Source organism: Mycteria americana, chromosome 2 (assembly GCF_035582795.1).
Source record: "Mycteria americana isolate JAX WOST 10 ecotype Jacksonville Zoo and Gardens chromosome 2, USCA_MyAme_1.0, whole genome shotgun sequence".
NCBI lineage: Eukaryota > Metazoa > Chordata > Aves > Ciconiiformes > Ciconiidae > Mycteria > Mycteria americana.
The window spans coordinates 82,373,796-82,393,496 of record NC_134366.1 but is presented as its reverse complement, the minus strand read 5'-3'; the positions used below and the strand labels follow the sequence as shown (position 1 = coordinate 82,393,496).

The 19,701-nt window shown below is 40.0% G+C and overlaps 1 protein-coding gene across 1 annotated transcript in view; it reads left to right on the top strand.

Moving 5' to 3' along the window:
- GMDS (GDP-mannose 4,6-dehydratase) overlaps positions 1-19,701 on the top strand; it is a 430,384-nt gene that overhangs the window by 329,301 nt on the left and 81,382 nt on the right. Inside the window, exon 8 of the mRNA XM_075493943.1 lies at positions 16,005-16,123. Coding sequence (XP_075350058.1) covers positions 16,005-16,123 — 119 coding nt within the window. The remainder of the gene's footprint in view (positions 1-16,004; positions 16,124-19,701) is intronic.

The following is a 19,701-nucleotide window of genomic DNA, read 5'->3' as shown; positions in this document are numbered from 1 at the left end:
AAAACTAGAATTAGACAAGTCAGCATTTTCCTTTTGTGTGATATTTTTCTCCACATATGAGACATAGGTTTGTTTCACATCCGCCAAGTTTAAAATTTTTTTAGAAGTTTAAATATTTGTTTAGAAGTTTAAATTCAGAGAGCAAGAACATTAATATGCCAAAAGACAAAGCATTTGAGAAGGTTGAAATAATACATAAATCATATCTTAAACAAAGTTATGTCTTGCCTGCTCAATACAGCAATTATATTGTTTTGATTTTGTATGGATAACTGGAAACTTTAACTTGGCGACTTCTTTATCCAGTCTAATAACAAGCTGACTCTTGAGGTTTCTGAAAGTCCTCTCTTGCTCTTCCATTTATATAGTTGAGGAATAGAGCGTGTAAAGAGAGAGAGAGATAACTGGCTTAAAGGCTTCTTCCAGCAGTAGGTACTACGGTCCATCAGCAATGTTCCTCTTGCTGAGCTGGCAGCTGCTTCCATAAGTTCAGAGAGGTCACCATGGTTTCTTTCCTGTTGCTCCTCCAGGCATTGAATTGCTGGGGGAGCTGGAAAAAAGGCATCTTCCTTTCTTGCCCTGCAACATAAAGACAAAATCCTTCCTCACTATCTAGGTCTGTTCTGGTAAGGCATATAAAAGCTCAGATATGATGAAAATGATTTAGGTTTCTGTGGTACCTTTACCCAGAAATATCTTGAAAGCATATTACAGACTAATTGACATAGCAGGGTATGCACATGATATATGAGGATGGATACACAGTGTGCATGCGTGTCCTTCTGTGCGTGCTGTATTTGAAAATGCAAGGATTTTCTTCACCATTGACTTGCTGATTTCTCAGGAGACAAAACAGATTGTTTGGTAAATACTTCAAAATACCATTGCTGGTAATTTAGGGCAATGCACGCTAATGTATCCAGTTAAAACTCGTGGAGGAGAAAGTAGGTTTTTAAGGAAACAGAACACAAGCTGAGCTGTCTTTAGATCAAAATAAAAGCAAGAAAATTCAGTGCATATAGTAAGAACTCCAAGAGTCTATCACTCCCCATGCACATTGTTCCTCTCAGTGCAGTACACTGATGGGTCTGGTCCAGGAAAATCAGCCTGCATGAAATCGTGAAGTAGATCAGTTCAGTTGCATTAAACCCCAACATGGGCTTGTATTCAGGACCGAATTGTCCTGAATTTAGGTAGATAAAAGGGAGGACTCTCATTCTGACAAAGGATGTGTTTAATGCACTTATAAGTAGATTTGTTGAGATCACACCTTTAGTTTGTTTGTATTAACTTTCCTATTTGCACCTTTCCAGGAAGCCCTACAATAAAGACAAAAGCCTATAGCTATAAATTTAAGTCTCCTTCCTTGTGGTTCTTATTCAAATATTTGAAGTTAGTTTGATTATTTTTTGGATGCAAATATGAATTGTTATCTCTTGTTTTGGCATTAAAAAGGGAGAAGAATCTTATTTAGCAATCTTTCTCTGCCAGCTTATCATATATTTCACATGCTTTTTTTTTCCTAATTATTCACTTACCAGACTGTAGCAGCTCTGAACTGTTTATATATAAAGTCTGGTGTTTGAAAGAAAGTAATTTATATTTAAAAATTCCCTCTGTTTTTTAAGTACACAAACTTTTTAAAGTACATAAACTCACACGCAGTGCCAAATGTGCCCTTCTAGTATATAATAATAGGAATCTAATTGCACCAGTTTCCCGAGGGGCACAAAAGTAGAAAAGCAGAGCTCGTGTGGAAAACACCCTTTTTTTTCGCCTTTGGCCGTGACAGGCTCCTACACTCAGAATGAAATTCCATCTTCACAGAAGTCTATAGCAAAGATTTGACTGACTCCAGGGGGGCAGGATTTGGGCCCACATGCCTGATTTCAGGGTATGATTTTGGTGATGAAACAAGCTTTGGGGAGGGGCTACGAGTGTTCACTGTGGAAGGAAGAGCTGATTTTCATGCATTTTCTCCAGTCTCTCTCCCATGCTAGAGTAACTTTCTCCTTTGGTGTTTCTCTTCATCTTTCTGAGGAAGATGAGAAAAAGCACCTACTAAACAGACGCTCAGTTCTTCTGGAAAAGCTCAGCAGGAAATTTGCTTTGACTTTTAACTGTGTATGTACAAACTCGGTGGCACCCATGGCAAAGCAGCAGTCCTTCTGTGAAAAGGAGATAATTATGACAGGAGCAAGAAGCCTACTTTAGCCTGTTGGTACCCCAAGGTCTGTCGACTTGAAGCCATGTTTCCCAGCAGATCGTTGCCCTCAGAGTGTAGCTAAGAGGCCATGCTAATATTTCCTTCCTGAAGGGAGAGAGCACGTTGGGTTGTCCCTAATGTGAACTGCATGAACTTTTGTACCTTTTCCTTTTCTTCTTGTCTTCTGAGAAGGAGGAGCATTTGTCCCAATATATCCAAAACATGCTGTTATGCAGGACTGGCTTATAAACAGCATTTAATAAAGTAAGATTTCACTTTCTAATCTCGGGTTTGTAAGAATAATATGGTTTTCATTCATATTACACTCAGTTAGGTGGTCTCAGTTTATTACTACCAGTATATTTAATAATACTTTGAAGTGTGAATTCCTAGATCTCACCAACCCAGTTTTTCCAATAGATAAAGCTCATGTAATGAGGTTTTTTTGATACGTTTTTATTTCATCTCCTGTTTCCCTAGAGTCAGCTATTATAACCTCAGCCCAAGCGAAAAATTTCTAATTCGCTCCCCATCCTGTTTGCATACAGAGAATCAAATCCTTGTTTTGGAGGTATTTGGTGTGGTGTTTGCTACAGTTCTCTCACTGCTGGAAGATGAGGTGGGATATTGCTGAGTGTGTTGAGCTACCTTTGTGTCTTACCCTGCCCTTGAGTTGCATGAGAAACATGCTATTGCAGAAGTGTGTGCAGATGTCAGCATTCCCCCTCTCTAAATTGTCTTTTTCTTTTTACCTCCTGAGGTAGATTTTTTTTCCTTCATTCACTGAGGGAACCTAAACAAAACTTTGTGTACACAAGTCTTAAAAAAAAAAAAAAAGGGCAAGTTTGGAACTTGGTTGTATTTGCTTTGCTGATGAATGCTAAGCTTACACATGTATATGTATGAACTATAATACTGTTGCATATTAAAGAGTTCACGTTTCCTGATTAAAAAGCTCATATAAAGAGTGAAGTATATCAGTGTTTATCTTTTACTATTTACTCAGCACCCTACGTAGTCACACACAAACAGGCAAAACAGCGACTAATCAAACCTTTTAGAGCCGCCAAACCCACTTTTTGTCTTTATTATGAAACTAAGATTTGGTCAACCGAGGTCAAGTTGTGCACTTAACACAGCTTCCATTATAGTCAGTGAACTCTGTAACAGAGAGTAAAGTCAAAATATAAACAGAGAACATTTCTGCAGCAGCTCTGGGCTGGGATTAACTTGGATCACCTAGTCTTCTGCTTTTAATGAAATTCTCTCCCTTGTATTTTCTTGTTTGGAAGAGAGTCCAAAGTTATCTCATGCTAATTTAGTTAGGCAGTGCCCTCCAGGGATGTCACAGGCCTCCGTGACCTCTCCAGAGAGACTCAGCAAAGGGATGAGGAGAATTAAACATTCCTGAGAAATTGCAAAGCAGCAGCCCCCAGAGATTTCGCATAGAAACGAGCTCCAGACTAGCTGCCAGAGACCCAAGTCACCTTTTCAGCACTTCCTTGACATGTCTCCGCCAGTCCCATCTGGCTTGATTCAGGGGGTCAGCGTGGGGACTGAGGAGAGGTGGCAGCTAGAGAGAGCAGGATTCGAGGGAGGTCTGACTGCAGCGGTCTCGGGCTTTAGATGTTTCTCTGGGACGTGCATCTAGATGGTTTTCTTCCCTTTCCTTCCCACATGGTCTCATGCTTCGGTCTTTTTCTTTGTGCTGGAAAGGGGAAGAATACTCAGCGAGGAAGTTTAATAATAAGTTTAGTTATTGTTTCACCCTTTGATGCAACAGTTTGTTTCATACCCAGGTTTACAACCACCTCTTGGGTCTGATGCAGAAAATACTGCAGGGTCAGAGCGCTACTTACACTAACGCGAACTACAGGCCCCGCTTTCCTCTCTTTTACGTTGACAGTCAGGCTGTACAAATTCAAGAAATTAATCTCATGTGAAGTCAGAATCGGGCACGGTTCGCAGGATGAAGCTCATTTCTACTGGAAAAGATTCAGAGAGTTTATTTCCAGGTTTCCCTCAATTATTGTGCAAAAGGGGAAAAAAATTAAATTTGCTGACGTTTAGGCAAGAGAGAAAAAGACAGCAAGAAACCACAGTAGCTTGCTTATTAGTATCTTGATCGCCTGAGTAGTTATCTCACTTATCTCTTGCATCACAACGGAAATGTGCAGTATCTCAAGAAATGTCTATTTCATTGAGTTTTGGAATGTGTAATCTAACAATCATTTCCGTGCGCTCTTATCCTTGGGTTTCCTTGCTCCTTTAATTCTTTTTTTTAATTAGTCTAGAGTTAGTCAGTATTAAGGAAGAATGTTTGAATTCCCACCTTTTAGAGGGAAAAGATAACTTTTTTTCACTATAAAATTGCAGACAAAGGCATCTAATTCTATAACAAATAATGCACTTCACCATGAAATGTCTGCTAGCTTTCTTACAGCACTCTAGTTGCATAAATATTATTACTCCAGCTTCACAGACAGCAAAATTTAGGAGGTAAGATTAAATGCTTTAGTCAAGGCCACAAAGGTGGCCTTTAGTCAAGGTCATTGTCACCGCTGAGATTGGGACACTGGAGATGGTGTCTGCTCATCATTTGCTTCGACCAAACTGAAACCATTAAGCAGGCTGGACCTAAAGCTGGACCCATGCAATTAGAATAGGCTTTATGGTATAGCTATTACCAAAAAATATACAGAGCAGAGAATTGTGTTCATGTGAAATATGTTTCAGCAGTTGAGTTATAAATCTCTGAGAAGAAAAAAAAAAAAAAGGAATGAAAAGAGACTTGCACATGAAAACCGGCATATAAGGGATGACAATGTCGTTGTGGTGATAAATCCATTACATTCTGCAATGACTCATGCCTGTGCCACTGTTATTTGCCTGAGAACAGACCTCTGGCCCTCGCCAAGTAATGCTTGTGGGAACGTTGTTCCCGGTGTCTGGCCTGCAGGGGTTATTCCAGCCTTAATGGCAGAATACCTCGTGTGCATAGAGTCTTGTTCATGTCCATTGAGGAGGGAGGGCCCTTACTTTGTCTGGATGTGATATGAGCAATGACTTCTGACGTGCATGTAGCAGAGATTTATTGCAAGCAAAAGTTGAAGTGTGATAATGCTACTGGGGTATTCTGTAATAATATGGTAAAACGCTTGTCAGCACTTCATCTCGGGCAGTGAAAGTCAATTGTATATGCTACACAGAGAGAGATAAAAAACATAAGTATACTTAAAACTTCATATGGTTTGCATTTTTCGTAACAGCTCTCCTGACTCTAATATAAGACAGGTTTTAATTTTGTTTTGGGTAAGTGGATGTGCTTACAGTCTCACACCCACAATTCCATGGCTTTAAATAGAATCGCTCCCAGGGTGCATAAAAGAACACATGCTGTTATGTGAAGGATTTATCCAGGATGCCAGGACTGTATTTATTGCTGGGAACAAACTGAATAAAATTTTCTATTCCATTTTGACACTAGCCCATGGAGAGCAGCCTATCTACAGTTTTAATGCAGACCCTTCCCTTCCCCTGACTTAGGATTCGGTGCGACTAACCGCCGTTGCAGAAGTAGTAATTATTAATGACGGTGGAATGGGAATGACCAGAACAAGCCAAGGGAAGGTCAATGCAAAGTGCCCTCCAAATGTATTTTTGAGCATGCTCAAAAGAAATCTTCCTGTTGCCTTTTCACATTTGCGCTGCACAGCCAGACTTCTGAAATACATCCATTGGTTTCTGGGATCCTTTTACCACTGACTTTTTGTAGCTGAAATTCCCATGCCCTGGTTTGAGATGGCATAGACCATGAGCTGGTATCCGACCCTGAGCACGTAGGAACTTGGTCAGAGCAACAGTAATGCTAACGCTGTGGCAACGAATCTGTGAGGCAGATTCCTCTGTCCTAGGGCTTGGGCTAAAACCGCCAGACTCTTTGCATAAGCTGCTATATCACATGGTGGCGGTTTTGGGTACTGTTGGCCTAAAATTGAACTTGTGACATGAGGTAAAAATAAAAAAGAAAATAAATCCCTCTGTATTGCATTACCATATCCCCGAGGCATCACGGTTGTGCTCTTGTCTCTGTCTGTACTCAACTGAGAGAATTTAGCATCAAATTCCAAAATGTTGTCACCTGAAATGTTCTGGTAAAGGCAAATAAAAATTCCACGGAACCAGGAATGAGATTACTTTAGCATCTTGATACTTTTTCAGGTGACTTCTTGCTTTTCATAGTTAGTAAAATAGTGCTTGGTATGCATTTTTACCACTGCCTCATAAGTAATGACAACTTAATGGCGAAAATCTTTTTTACTTCCAACTCCAGTGGACTGAAAACTGGAATAAAATCAGAAGGTGAAGTTTCAGTGATGTGTTAAAGGTAACACCCTCTTTATTTACACAGATTATTCAGACAAAGATAACTAGTTTTATAAGAACCCAATGAATAGTAAATGTTTTCCTCAGGATGAGTAAATTAACATTTCAAGTCAATTGTTTTAGATTATTATTCAGGATTGTAACATCATTTGGAAACTGGTAGCAGTCTGAGGAGAAAATGCCTTAGTGTTCAAAAGCATGAAGCAAGAATTCTGGAAATTTGGAGGGGAAATGTAAGTTATAAAATAGAATTCAGGTTAATTTTATGTTATTAACTCACCCTGTATTTCTTTAAAAAAAAATAACACTGTTCATACATTTTATCTCAGTGCTCTTGCTTTGTTACTTCTACTGTCTCAAAGGCTTGCTGCTCTTCCTTCCTAATTATACCCTCAAACATGTATAAGCATTATGAAGTACTGATTTATTATCTCTGAGCCTATCTGCCTGTGCTCTGGCAGTTCTCTGCTGCTCTTGGCACTTTTTTACAGTACTACAAGTGGTTTAACCTGAGTCAGGGCCCTTTTCTGGATAGGCACTGGGCAGATCCCTGCAGACCTACAAACCCTGAGTGGAGAAGCTAGCAAGCTGAAGAGGCAATGTTCGCAAATGGGAGGAAAGGAAAGGAGAGGAGAGGAGATCTGGGGAGAGAAAGTAATTGCCTGAATCATGGTATAGATAACAGCATTTTTGATTGTGTGATCAGTAGTACTGTGATCCGCAGATCACGCTGCTCCTCTGACCCCCATCAAAAGGTGCACGTCAGCTTGTGCTTAGCCGTAAGTGTCTGAGCAATCCAGGAAAGAAATAGGAGGCAAACAGGTGTCAGAAGCATGAACCAGCATCTTTTTATAGTCAAATGTTGCATTATAAACATTTTGTGATCAATATCTACATTGCGATCATTATTTTGGTGCTGATCATTTTTGCTCCAGTAAATATGCCAGTACTTGACTTGAAAGCCTAGTCTGTTTTCTTGTGGTTAGATCGTGGCCCCAACCAGTCCTTCCTGGCATGGGTCCCTAAGACTTCTCTGCCCTCACCGCAACCTGGGTACAACCCTTTACTTTAGCGGTGAGTAATCCTGTCAAATGGGAGTCTGCTTCTTTGTGAAGAGGTATTTTGTCTTTCATTCATATAAAAATAGCCAGGAAAATTAATTCTGGAAGGGAAAAAAGGGAGGGGGAAGTGGGTCAAATATCTTTCAGAATTGTCTGCTAGGTGGAGCCTGGGAAACATGTATTTGTTCTATAGTCTTGTCTAGGTAATACAAATCTGAGTGGTTAAAACTCACACGTACTTTCTGTAATTCAAATTTTTCTCATTTTTCTCTGTTTAGTTTTGAATTTCTTTCCCTTTTTTCTTAAACAGAATTTAAGACACCCCTTTGTTAGCAATTGCGACAATATCCTCCAAAATTAAAATGAAAGAAACACAGCATATATGCATCCTTTCTGTATCTTTTCATTTAAATTACTGTGTGTCACACATGTCACTTCCAATTTAACCGTTTGAAGAATAAACAAACCATTGTGGACCTAAAAATCTGTTCAAATTTTTTTGGCAGGAAAAAAGGACTATATTAATTTTCATTGTTGGTGAGGTTTCCCAACAAGCAGCTTTACTGTTTCTTTTTTGCCTCCAGCTAGCAACTAAAGATCAGTTATAAAACTGTATACAAATACTTCCATGTATTGAAATAACAATATTTTGACACTCAGTGACACACACACACACAAAAAAAAGCAGCAGTAATCTAGTTTTTGATAACACAATAAGAACTTTGTATTCAACTGAGGTGCATGTGAGAAACATAGTGTTGCGTTAACAGGGAAGGTTGACCTTCAAGGTTTATCTGGATTATAATTCTTGTGGTTTTTATTAATAAAACTGCCTACTAAAGTTTCACAAGTCCTCCCTGAGATCTGTAAAACAATTGGCCTATCTGCTTACAAGAGAAAAGTTAGATAGTATTTCCTAGTATTTCCTACAGATGTGAGGGCTTTTGTTTCAGAAGACATTGATATTGTTTCCATTCAAGATGCTCCACAAAGATTATCAGGTATTTTGTTGTCTTAGTAACTTTATAATTGTTGGATTATTATCTTTAAATATATCAACTATACTCTTTTCACTTGAAAGAAAAAAGTCATGGATCTGAACACAGTTCAGCTCTGAACAAGTTCACATGTACAGCCAAACTGTAGGATTTGACTAAATCAGCAAGCATACTTCAAATTGCTTCTGTGGCAATTTATCAACTGTAACTTTGAAAATCTATGAGAATGTTTATAAAATGAGTCGCGACATATTACCTCTGTAACTATACCCTAGGAGACTTCTAGTATGTATATCGGTAAAAGTGATTTTTGCTGTTTGTTTACCTTCTTGGTATTCTTAAGGTAAATTTTCCATTGTTTTTATCAAATTATGTGTTTTTCCTCAGAGGAAAATGTTTTCATCTCAATCTGTTCTCGTTTTATACCTTTTCTGTCGGTGATGTAACTGTCTATGGTTTGCAATCGCTCTTCTGAATGGAAGCAGCTGCCGTGTCATAAGTACTCAGTGTCTCCTCTGCGTGAGTAGAAAGGACAACGCTAAAGGAAAAGCTTTGTACACAGACATTGCAGTCCTTATGTTCGGCATTACACTGTTAAGGAAGAAGCATATCAAAATGTATTTAAACTGATGAGATCTGTAGATACTTAAATGGTGTTCAGAAGGGTTTTTGCATGAATGGAAGTTCCTTGAGCAACAGATCTTGCACCAACGCTGTGATTTTTGGTGATCTGGGAAAACAGGATGATGACTCTTCAGGGGAAAAGGAGAGGCATGTGTCCTGCCCTTCTTGCGCAGTACCTGTTTTGCTGTAGGTTTTGAGAGAGGGTTGAGCTTATGAGAAGTGTCACTCTTGTTGCAATGATAGACAGTGACCTCAGTCATGAACTTCAGTTCGCCTTTCAAATACAAACCGTAACAGTGTAGTAAGGTTCTTGCTTATTGGGTGTGCACCCTTACTCTTTAAGTAACTGAGCAAGAAGGGTTGTATTTTAGCATAGGAGTACATTGATTATGCATACTCCCATATTCCTGCTGTCACTGGCTTCTTGGGAGTATCAGCGTGCCTCACAGCACATCCCTGTGGTTTTCTTTGGCAAGAGTCTCCCTGCTGTGCTTGCCTTGCCTTATAACATCGTTAGAAACAAGTACTAAAGCAATAGTCATTACTTAGACTGAACTCCCATTGTGGCAGGGAGCATGGGATCGTGCCCAACGCTTTTGTGTTGGCTTTCAGGCAGAGGCAGCTTATATTTTACTCTGATCACAAGACTTTTTTGCTGCACTTGAGCTTCATTAGTGTTTTTCAGCCATGTGTGCTATGCCCCTATTGTGTGCAGAACATGTGTAAGGAGATTTTTTTTTTCCCTCTGTTGTGTATTATATGTATGTATCACTGTCTTTTTATATAATCTCCTTATATAACACTCTCATGCCTACTGGGTACACCCAGTACCCACCTACACTTTTAACAGTCGCAGAAGTCAATCAGATGTGGGTGACTCAGCCAGCGTAGCACCTCTTCTTCCTTCCCTGCCCCTCCAAAAGTAAATAAATAGATAAACTGGAAGTCAGTTTGGGTTCAGAGCTCTGAGTCGATGTCCCCAGTCTCACTTTTCTAAGGCACGATCATCAATTGTGGTCATTTCTGTAGCAGCTTGAGAAACCACAGCCAGTCAGCTGGGTTGTGTCAGGAGGAGCCGGGTGGTGGCATCTGGAACTGCTTCACATCCAGGCAGGCAGGAAGTGCGTGGGCATGACATCTCCCCGCGTCGCGCAGCGCAGAAGATGCCGAGCAGCTTCTCTCCATGCCAGTGCAATTGAGCTGGGACAATGCAGAGAGAGAGGTGATACAATAGCCCTGTCTTTTGTGGCACAAAGGGAACAGTCCCTCATGATGCATGCAGGAACAGCAGTCATGCCAGGCCTTTGTGCTTGCCATATGGGGAGAAGGTTCTCCTTTGCTGCCACATCCCTGTAAAGGCTCATCACGCTTTGGCCCAAAATGCTCAATTCTCCTTCTCAGTGGTGACCCCAGCAGGATAGCTAGGTTTGGGATCACTAGAGAGTACAATGTCCAACCCACTGAATTCTTCTGCCCACTTCTAGACAATAGAGTATGGAATACTGTAAAGACAGAATTTCTATAAATGGTGATAATGTACTCTTGGGTCTCTCTGGGTGGTAATGTTTTCTGACTTAGTCAGAAATTGCTCCCTAATTGTTGACAGCCTTGAGGTAACCCATGCCCTCCACAAGTGATAAGTAAGTAGAGCTAGACATTCACCAGTCTCTGCTTCTTTGTCTCTGAAACACATGGACAATGCACCCTGCATCAGACTACAACTATCTGTTCCATCTCCTAAAGTAAACGTTACTGATTTGGTTTGATTTTGTGTGTGTGTGTGTGTGTGTGGTAAATACAAAGAAGTCAGAAATTCTCTGCATAATACCTAGAAATATGTATGAAAGATTATTTTTTTTTACATTATAGGGCTTGGAAAAAAATGCTGTGTAGCAATGCAGGGCAATATTAATTAGTACTAACAGGAACATTTTCCATTTATCACACTGTGTGTCTGTTCAGTCATATCTGGTTTGGGTCTTGCATCGGATGGGATGTAAGAAAAGGCTTTACGCACTCTCTTGAAAAATCATCTTTTATTTCTAGAGCAGAAATCATCGGTTGTACTTTAAAGTCTCAAAGTTGTATTTTTATTTCTTTTTTCTCTTAAACAGGCAGATTACGAGCCCATTTTAACAATATACAGTGCTAGAGCAGACAGTGGAAGGAAAGTATCAAATATATAGAGTTAAACATAACCTCAACTACCGAGTCTTTGTTATCCATGGATGACAGCCCAGTTAATAAATGTTTTCTCACTGGGATGCTGGACTGGAAGTTAATGGTGAAACACATCTACAACATACTCCAGATGCTCAAGACAAGCAGACACATCACAACCATAACAGCAGTGGCATGCACAGAACGTACCTATACGGGGGTTGCGTTAGTCCAGCTTGGGTTTTCCCCTTGACTAGCCCAGGTGCGAACACTATGTAAGCAAAGAAATTTGGGCAGGGAGAAGACTGGTTCATGTTTTGGATATGTTGCTTGAAAATGGTGCTTACTACTGGCAGGGGCTTATACACAGAAAAGGGAAGAGGGGAAAGATGAAAGAGGAAAGATTTTGGCAGAGGCTGTAGTTCAGGCATGCAGAACAGATATCCCAGTCCACATAATCATAAAAGTGTGTCCGCTTGCTAGACTTGCTACGTATCTCTCTCCGGTTAGGTTTTGGTCTTTAAATGTAAATGACATAGTATTGCCTTTAGACTTTGTGAGTCACTAGACCAGAGCCAAAAAGAGTTCAAATATGAAAAATATGTTTTGTTACATTTGCCATTAAAGGAACAGTTTTATTCTAAGAGAGCCGAAGCCTGAATTGTTTCCATAGTAGTTTTCTCCTCCTTTTCAACATTTGCCCACATTCTGTTACCTGGATGAAGCAAAAAATGAGGGAGAGGGTGGCAGAACTGTACACAAGTAATTTCTTTACTTGCTGTCAGCCCATCCAAAAAAGCCTTTACAAAGAAATCCAGGAAAATCCACGATTCTCCATTCCTGCACCAGAAAAATTCCTAAAATACATGACCTTGCGATGGTTAAAAGATAGCCAAGAGCCAAAGCTGGGCAATGTTTTTATCCCAGCTCAGCCATGTCATGGGTCATGTGGTTCAGCATGTGAACAGGAAGGTGAGAACGGGTGAACTTTTGCCTCAGTTGTGCAGTCCATCAGAGAATAAATGGAGCAAATCACTCTGCAGCTGTATCGGGAGGTGAACGGCTGAATACCTCTCACACAGAGGCCTTTGTGTTCTGGACATGATCTAGCATTATGATGGGACGCACTAGGCTGAGGCTTTGTAGCAATTACTAACCCATTATCACGCTAGAACATGAGATCATTTATCTTCTAATTCAGAGTGTCACCTGTTCTTCATTTGCCAGTCAATAACCATTAATTACTTTCAGTGGAAATTTAAACAAAGCTTTTCCCCTCTGTTAAAACCAGTAAGCCATTCAGTAATGACAAATAAACCTGGAGCTGTATCTCCCCCTTTCCTCTCATTCTCAGCCCGCAGTCTGGTACAATATGAACTCTTAAAGGAAATGCCTAGAAATTGATAGGTCAAGGGCCTTTATTAGTCTGATGTGGGGGAAGCACATTCCTGGCACTTGCTGTAGGGAAAGCATATAGCTACTGCTTGTACACAGATTTCTCATTGGTTGTCACGGGCTGTACCTGTGGAAATAAAGATTTGAATGTGGAGTTTGGTCAAAGATTTTTCTATCTTCTGGCTTGCCTTTGTGGTTTTTTACGTACTGTTCATGCAGACCCATTCAAACCAACAGCGTTTGGTCACCTTCCTCAAAGCAAAACAGAGCTATTGCTTATTTTGTTTGTAACTTTTAGCATGTTCATTTTTTTCATACCTGATTTGATTGAAGTAATTGTAAGTGCCAACAATTCCGAATGCCAGAAAAACTAAAAGAACCAGCAGTGACAGATTCTCAAGTAATCATTAATCTAAACGTTCTTTCCTGGTAGGAGTTGAGGCAAAAATTGCTTTTAGCAACTCTATCTGCATTGGTTGATTGTTGCTAAGTTGATCCTGTAGAAATTTGCTGCAGTTTAAGTTGTATTTCTAAGACGGCGATTGCTTGCTCTTTGAAATGGTAGACAAGAGTTGATACATCCAAATACATAAAACTTGGTGGGGCCAATTGTCGAAGGCTCGTTTTTTGTTAGTATTTGCTGTCTCCTTCAGTCTAGTGCATGTTTCAGAGTAAAGAGAAACTTCCAATGCTATTTTATATTAATACACAAAATTAACGTGTAAATATTTTAAATACTCGCTGTATTGTTGAATGTCTCCACATAAGCACCCGCACTAAAATTGTGTGCAATGAATTACAATACTGAGGTGTTTAAAAGTGGAGGGATGACAAAAAATTATTGTAAGTCTGATCCTGCTTCTACTTAGACATATGAATACTACTTTACAAAAGTGCATAGTAAATAGCATGTCCTTATACTAATATTGCATATTTGGTCAACCTATGTGGCATTTGGGGGTGTGGGGGGTGATTTTTACCAATAAATTAGGTTTGGTTGTTACGTGTCTGCCAGATGTGACTGACACTACAGTGCTGTGTCCGTTTCAAAGAAAGGCGAGCCCTTGAACTCATTGTGTACAGCAAACATCCACTAAAGTCAGGAGGAGAACCGCTATAAATTCTGACTCTGACTGACTGACTGTCTAATCTTGGAAATCCTTATTCACTCAAATAGTGCCTTCTCATATGAGGAAGCTTGTTGCTTTCAGCTGGGCTGCTTAATGAAAGCTGAAGGTCTGTGAAATCAGGGACTAGGCTAGGAGAACCAGAACTATCAATTACTTGCTTCAGATATTCCTTTTACCTTTCTGTGAAGCTGCTGCTACTGTGAATCCTGCAAGCTTGTCCAGTCATGAAGAAACAGGAGCTGGTGATTTACGGCGACCTCTCAAATCAGCAGGGAAACCCCAATGTTCCAAGAAAGCTCATATGAGAGATATGAGTTAAGACATCTCCTCCCCACAAGAGGAGTTTCATCAGCCAGTCGGGTATTTCTGCGTCATTGGCTAGGATGTTCAACCCTGGAAAGGAAAAATAAAGTTGCTGCCATTGTCCTGCCCAGCAGGTCATATCCCTAAAGCACAATTAATGTCAAGGACTTACACAGCAGTTGCCCAAAACCCAGCCTTCCACGCACGTTCAAGAAGCAAAAAGGTTCAAAAGGAACATGTTAATAAAATCTTGTCAAAACTTTGGAAGATGCATAAAATGATAACTGGGAAGAAAAATTACCTGCAAATAGAACCATTTAAGTGGAATGTATCGCCTTGCTATGCTGAACACTGATTTATTAAGGGGGGGTGGGGGAATTTAATATTTCAGGTGGTATTTACCAAGAGAAACTGAGCTGTCCCAAAGCTTTTATTAATCTGATTTGCAGAGTATCCACTACCATCAAGGGACCTACTAAAGTTGTTTTCTTTAAAGCTGATGTGAAGAGGTCAATGCAAATAGCGTTGTGGATTACACTGTGAGAAGATGACAGTCCTTTTTACCATATGGAGAGAAAGTTGAATTATTTTGTTTTCTTTTTCTGGTTATTTATTAAATGAGGATCATGCCATACAGGTATTCCCTTTTCCTCTCCAAAGGAAATGAAGTGTTTACATCATTTTGATTGATCTAAAGTAATAATTATTCTGTCCGCCTACAGCTCCTAGGCAGTCAAATAGTCCAGTTGCTAGAGCAGTGGCTTGCACATCAGAAAACTGAAATGTACCTGCCGTGATACCTCAGACAAGTCACACGTGTCTTTGCGTGCTTCTTTTTCCATCTGCTTTCCTGCTTTCATGTTGACTTAGCTGGCCAGCCCTCTGAGATGGTGCTCATCCATCATTACTAGTTTGTGGGAGGGGACTCTGTGAAAGACATTGCTGTGGGAAGTAAACCTGCTCTCCTGAAATACAAATACGTTGACAATCCTATGAAGCTTTGCTTCAAAACCTATCGTGGTTTTTGCCTCTGCACAAACAGTTCTCTGAAAGAGATGTTAATGGTCATCTCACTTTTCTACCAGTGTTTTCTGTGTTCCTGCGTCAAAAGAAAAAGTTTCTGCTATGGTGCTTTAATATGTAATGTTCAGCACGTATTCAGCAGGAAAAACAGATTAATTTCGTCAAATACACTCTTGACTATTCTTAGTTACCTTTTTAATTACTTTTAGTTAAAATCTCAACTTAGCCAAACAAACGTGACAGAAGAAATAGCCAAAAGGACCCATATTTTCATGATTCAATGTGTTTGACATCATTCTATAACAGACAGACAGCAGCATTCTGGACTGAAACATTACAAATTTTGTTCTTTTCCCCATATCTATGTCAATTCATGCAGTGCTTTAAACAAGTGAATCCATGCTCTTGAGCACTAAACCAAGTCTCAGTGCTCAAAAGTAAACATATTAAAGTGTCCCCCACAGAAACCCCTGCTGTGAAACAAATTGAAAATCAAATACACCATTGTTTTCTATAATAAGAAGTAATTGAACTCTTTTCAGAGTTGCACCGAACTGGTTAATAGCCACCATGTTAGGAAAGTGCTAATTTCCCCAGCTTGGGGTTATATGTGTGTATGTGTAGTTATTTCCAAATCAAAAATGCAGTACTATAATATCATGTACCAAAGAGGCCACTTACATGTGCACCGAATCTGACTTTGTTTGTCTTTCCACAGGCCATGTGGCTGATGTTGCAAACGGATGAGCCCGAGGACTTTGTCATAGCCACTGGGGAGGTCCATAGTGTCCGTGAATTTGTGGAGAAGTCATTTAAGCACATTGGGAAAACTATTGTGTAAGTATGAACATGAGGTAGCAGCCACAGGTTGAACATTTCTAGCCTGTTGCATCTGCCGTGTTACAGAGTATTGTCTCTCTACATTCTTCTTTTTTTCCCCTCACTTTCTAATTTTGTAACATGCGAGACCTTCCAGGCATGAATGACTGCCACAGCGGATATGTCTAGTGTTGCCCTCTAGATCATAAGAAAAAAATGTCGGCTGGTACCTCTTAATTGTTTATTCCAAGTCTTAATTCTCTGTTCTCCCGTTCACTCCCCACCTTGGGGGACAGATGCCCCTCCAAAGTTGGTAGTACCAGGGTGCTGTTCATCACCCTGCTGCAAAAGGGGGTTTTCTGCCCGATTCTCTATTTTGTGTCCCCAGATCCCCACAGTCCTGCTCCCATCCCCTGTGATCTCAAGAGGTGACACCTGCCAGCCCTGTTCTTTCCGCGTGACAGCCCATCAGCCGCACCACAAGGATTATGTAGCAACCCACTCTACATTCCTATTAGCTCTTCTCCTACTAAGCCATAAAAATGTTGAGCAGTGGGTGCAGAATGTTTACAATGCATATTCCACATAGTTTGATTGAAAATACAAAATTCCTTCTCAAGGCCATATAATAAAACCAGGATGGCTTGGTGAGCGCTTTCTGTAATTTATATTTTTATTGTTTATTATTTTTTCAATTTCCCTCCTTCTGTATCTTCTCTGGGCCCCATGCATCAACATACCAATCTCAGCTGGAAAAGGGAGAGGAAAGCCACAGGCTCTTCCATGACGCTAGCGCCAGGGCTGTTCCTCGGGCCATCAAAGTCACTTGTGCAGCTGGTGAACTTTTGACAGGGCCAATAAGTTTTACTTGGGAACAAAAACTTGACAAATTCAATAAATATGCAGAAGTGCACAGATATATACAATATTATTTGAACAGCCAGTGGGTGGCTGGGGAGGTAATAACATTTTCTCCTCAATGAGTTTTTAGTCTGGTTTCAATTTTTGGCATCAACTTCCAGGAAAAAATTCTGATGGGGGAGTGAGAGACTGTATAAATAGAATTTCTAGCCCAAAAGCTCAGTTTTGGGAATAAGTTTCTCTCCATATTTTCAGCATCTCTTGATAGTGAGGTGTCCCTGTATGATCACACATTGTCCCATATGCCTTAACAGTAGTGAGGTTTGACAGGGTAAAGGGGAGGTACTGGGAGCTCCAGTAATTGCTTTGTCTTTCTTATTTTTTCTCCTTTTTCTATACTTTTGCTTCTTGTGTTTATAAGCTAATTCTCCCTAGTAAGCATTGATATGAATATGCTGTGGGTTCAGTTGCTCCATATAAGAAGAATTCTTGTGATTTTGAGAACTGTTTTGCCCCTGTCTAGTGTTGTTTGCAAAAGCAGGAATGAATGTTTGGTGAACACCTTGTTTTTTAAATTTTGATTACTTAAATTAGAAACTGAAACGTATAGGTCAGTACCTAGCTGAATGTCTTTATTTGCAGGTGTTCTCAACATCACAGTTTCTTTTGATGTCAATAAATATATCCATTAGTTTAAAATTAAACTCCCTGCTTTGGTGTTGGCCTAAGAACTCTCAGGATTTCCCAAGACTGACAAATCAGAACCTATTTTTCAGAAAGCAAATTAAACCCTTGAAAAAAACTGAAGAACGACAATTACACGAATAAAAGTGAAAGTACTTTTATGAATAGCTTCTGTTACAGAGAGGATAGTAAAGGCTTACTTTAGATTTAGTTGGTCCTAACACACAAAATTTTGTGTCCCGTTTGTTTAATTTTTTGCTCAATTTTGTTTGTGTCCCGTTTGTTTAATTTTTTGGTGGACTGCATATCATTCATGTTGGTGATTACTGCGGTCAGTGTTTGGATTGAATCAATCAGTCACAAGTTTCTCTCTCAGGGAAACATTACAGTATGACTCCAAGTGATGAGGTAGGGCAGGTATTCTGTGTGTACAAAGGCACAGTTGCATTTTTTTTTTACTAATCAATAAAAGTAATTTTCAAAAATTTTATAAGAATCCACATGACATCTAGTGACCTGGATTTTTAGGAACCTAAATCGCTTCAGAAATGGGGCTAGGGCTGCTAATCTCCATGGCTCTTCTGAAATTTTTCTTCACTGTGAAAAAGTTATTAATTCCTTAAGCCATTTACAGGTGATACATAAATAGCTACACATATGGGGACTGAGGTGGCCTTTTAGGTGCTAATGATAATTTTGTCGCTGATCGTTTTGACAGTGATGTAATTCTGATCATTTTAGATATAGTCTAGCCAGATGAACCAGCTGTTCCTTCCCCCTGCTCCCAGGGTGGGGGTAGTGTCACAACAGACCCACTACTCATCCCGTAGCCATCGTTCATCTTTCAAATTGCGCTAGATGTAAAATATTTCTCAGGATTTGGAAAGTTTTGTTAAGAACCTCCATAATTTTTCTAGGTGTCAGCCCAGCCCATGCTTTTGCAGCACAGACACGCTCTCTCCTTACCCTTGCTGGCTTCTTGACCGGCCTGCTGGTAACCTCTCACATTCTTTGAAACCCCCAAGGGCTTTCTACTCCCACCTCCTCCAGTTTGAATATATCTTCTGCAGGGAGTAGCCTGGCAGCAAAATCCTCCCTTTTAGCATTGTGGGACCCCACTGGTGAGCCTCATTGATCTGTTTCTTTACAATTTATGAGGCACCTAAGAACCAGCGCAGCAGAGTGCAATTGCTAAATGAGTCCCTGTGAGGACGGCTGCTTTCTTGCTATCTCACTTCCTCAAAGTTTGGTTGAGTTGTTGGGTTATTTGGGGGGATTTTTTGCAGGGTTGCAGGTATTATGAAATTTTGCAATCTCAGAAACTTATCTGGGAAATTTCCAGCAGCCCTTTCCACTGCTGAAAGTGATGGCACAGCTTCCCAGTATTGCTGTACAATGCACTTTTCAAAATTGATGGAATGATGGAGTAGATGGCCAGCAGGTATGTCGTGGCAAGCAGCAGCTGGCAGAGCTCGTAGCACATCTGAGAACACAGGGCACGTGTGCAGGGGCTCTGAACCATCTCTATGTTGTGCTTTGGCAGGGAAAGTTGCAAATGTAACAAGGTCTTAGCTGTCACATCTTGATATTGCAGTAGAGAACAGGAAGAAAAGCAATCCTGGCTGCCCCATCAACCAACTAAAAGTTTTTTTTTTTTTTTAGTGTTTTGTCTTTCTAACAATTCACACTAACTTATACAGCTGAAAATCCAGGACAGCCTAAAAAGTCTTTCCAAGAAGATAACATAATACTCTGTCATAGCCAGTCATTAGTCATTAGCACTTGTCAGGACTATGTCTTCTAGCCAAAATAAGAAAGAGAGAAACTTTACTACATTTTTGCAACTAATGAAATGTACAGCTGCAATAAGACTGATTCTCTCTCTGAAATTCACTGTAAAGTGTACAGAGGTTTATCTACCTTGTGTGGTTTTTTTCTTCTAACATTTCTTTTTCAAGGGAGAAATTTCAAATTATATTTTTATAGTCCTCTGAATCATTCAAATTCAGTCCTTTGTACTAACAGGAAAGCCTCAGAGCTACAAATATTTT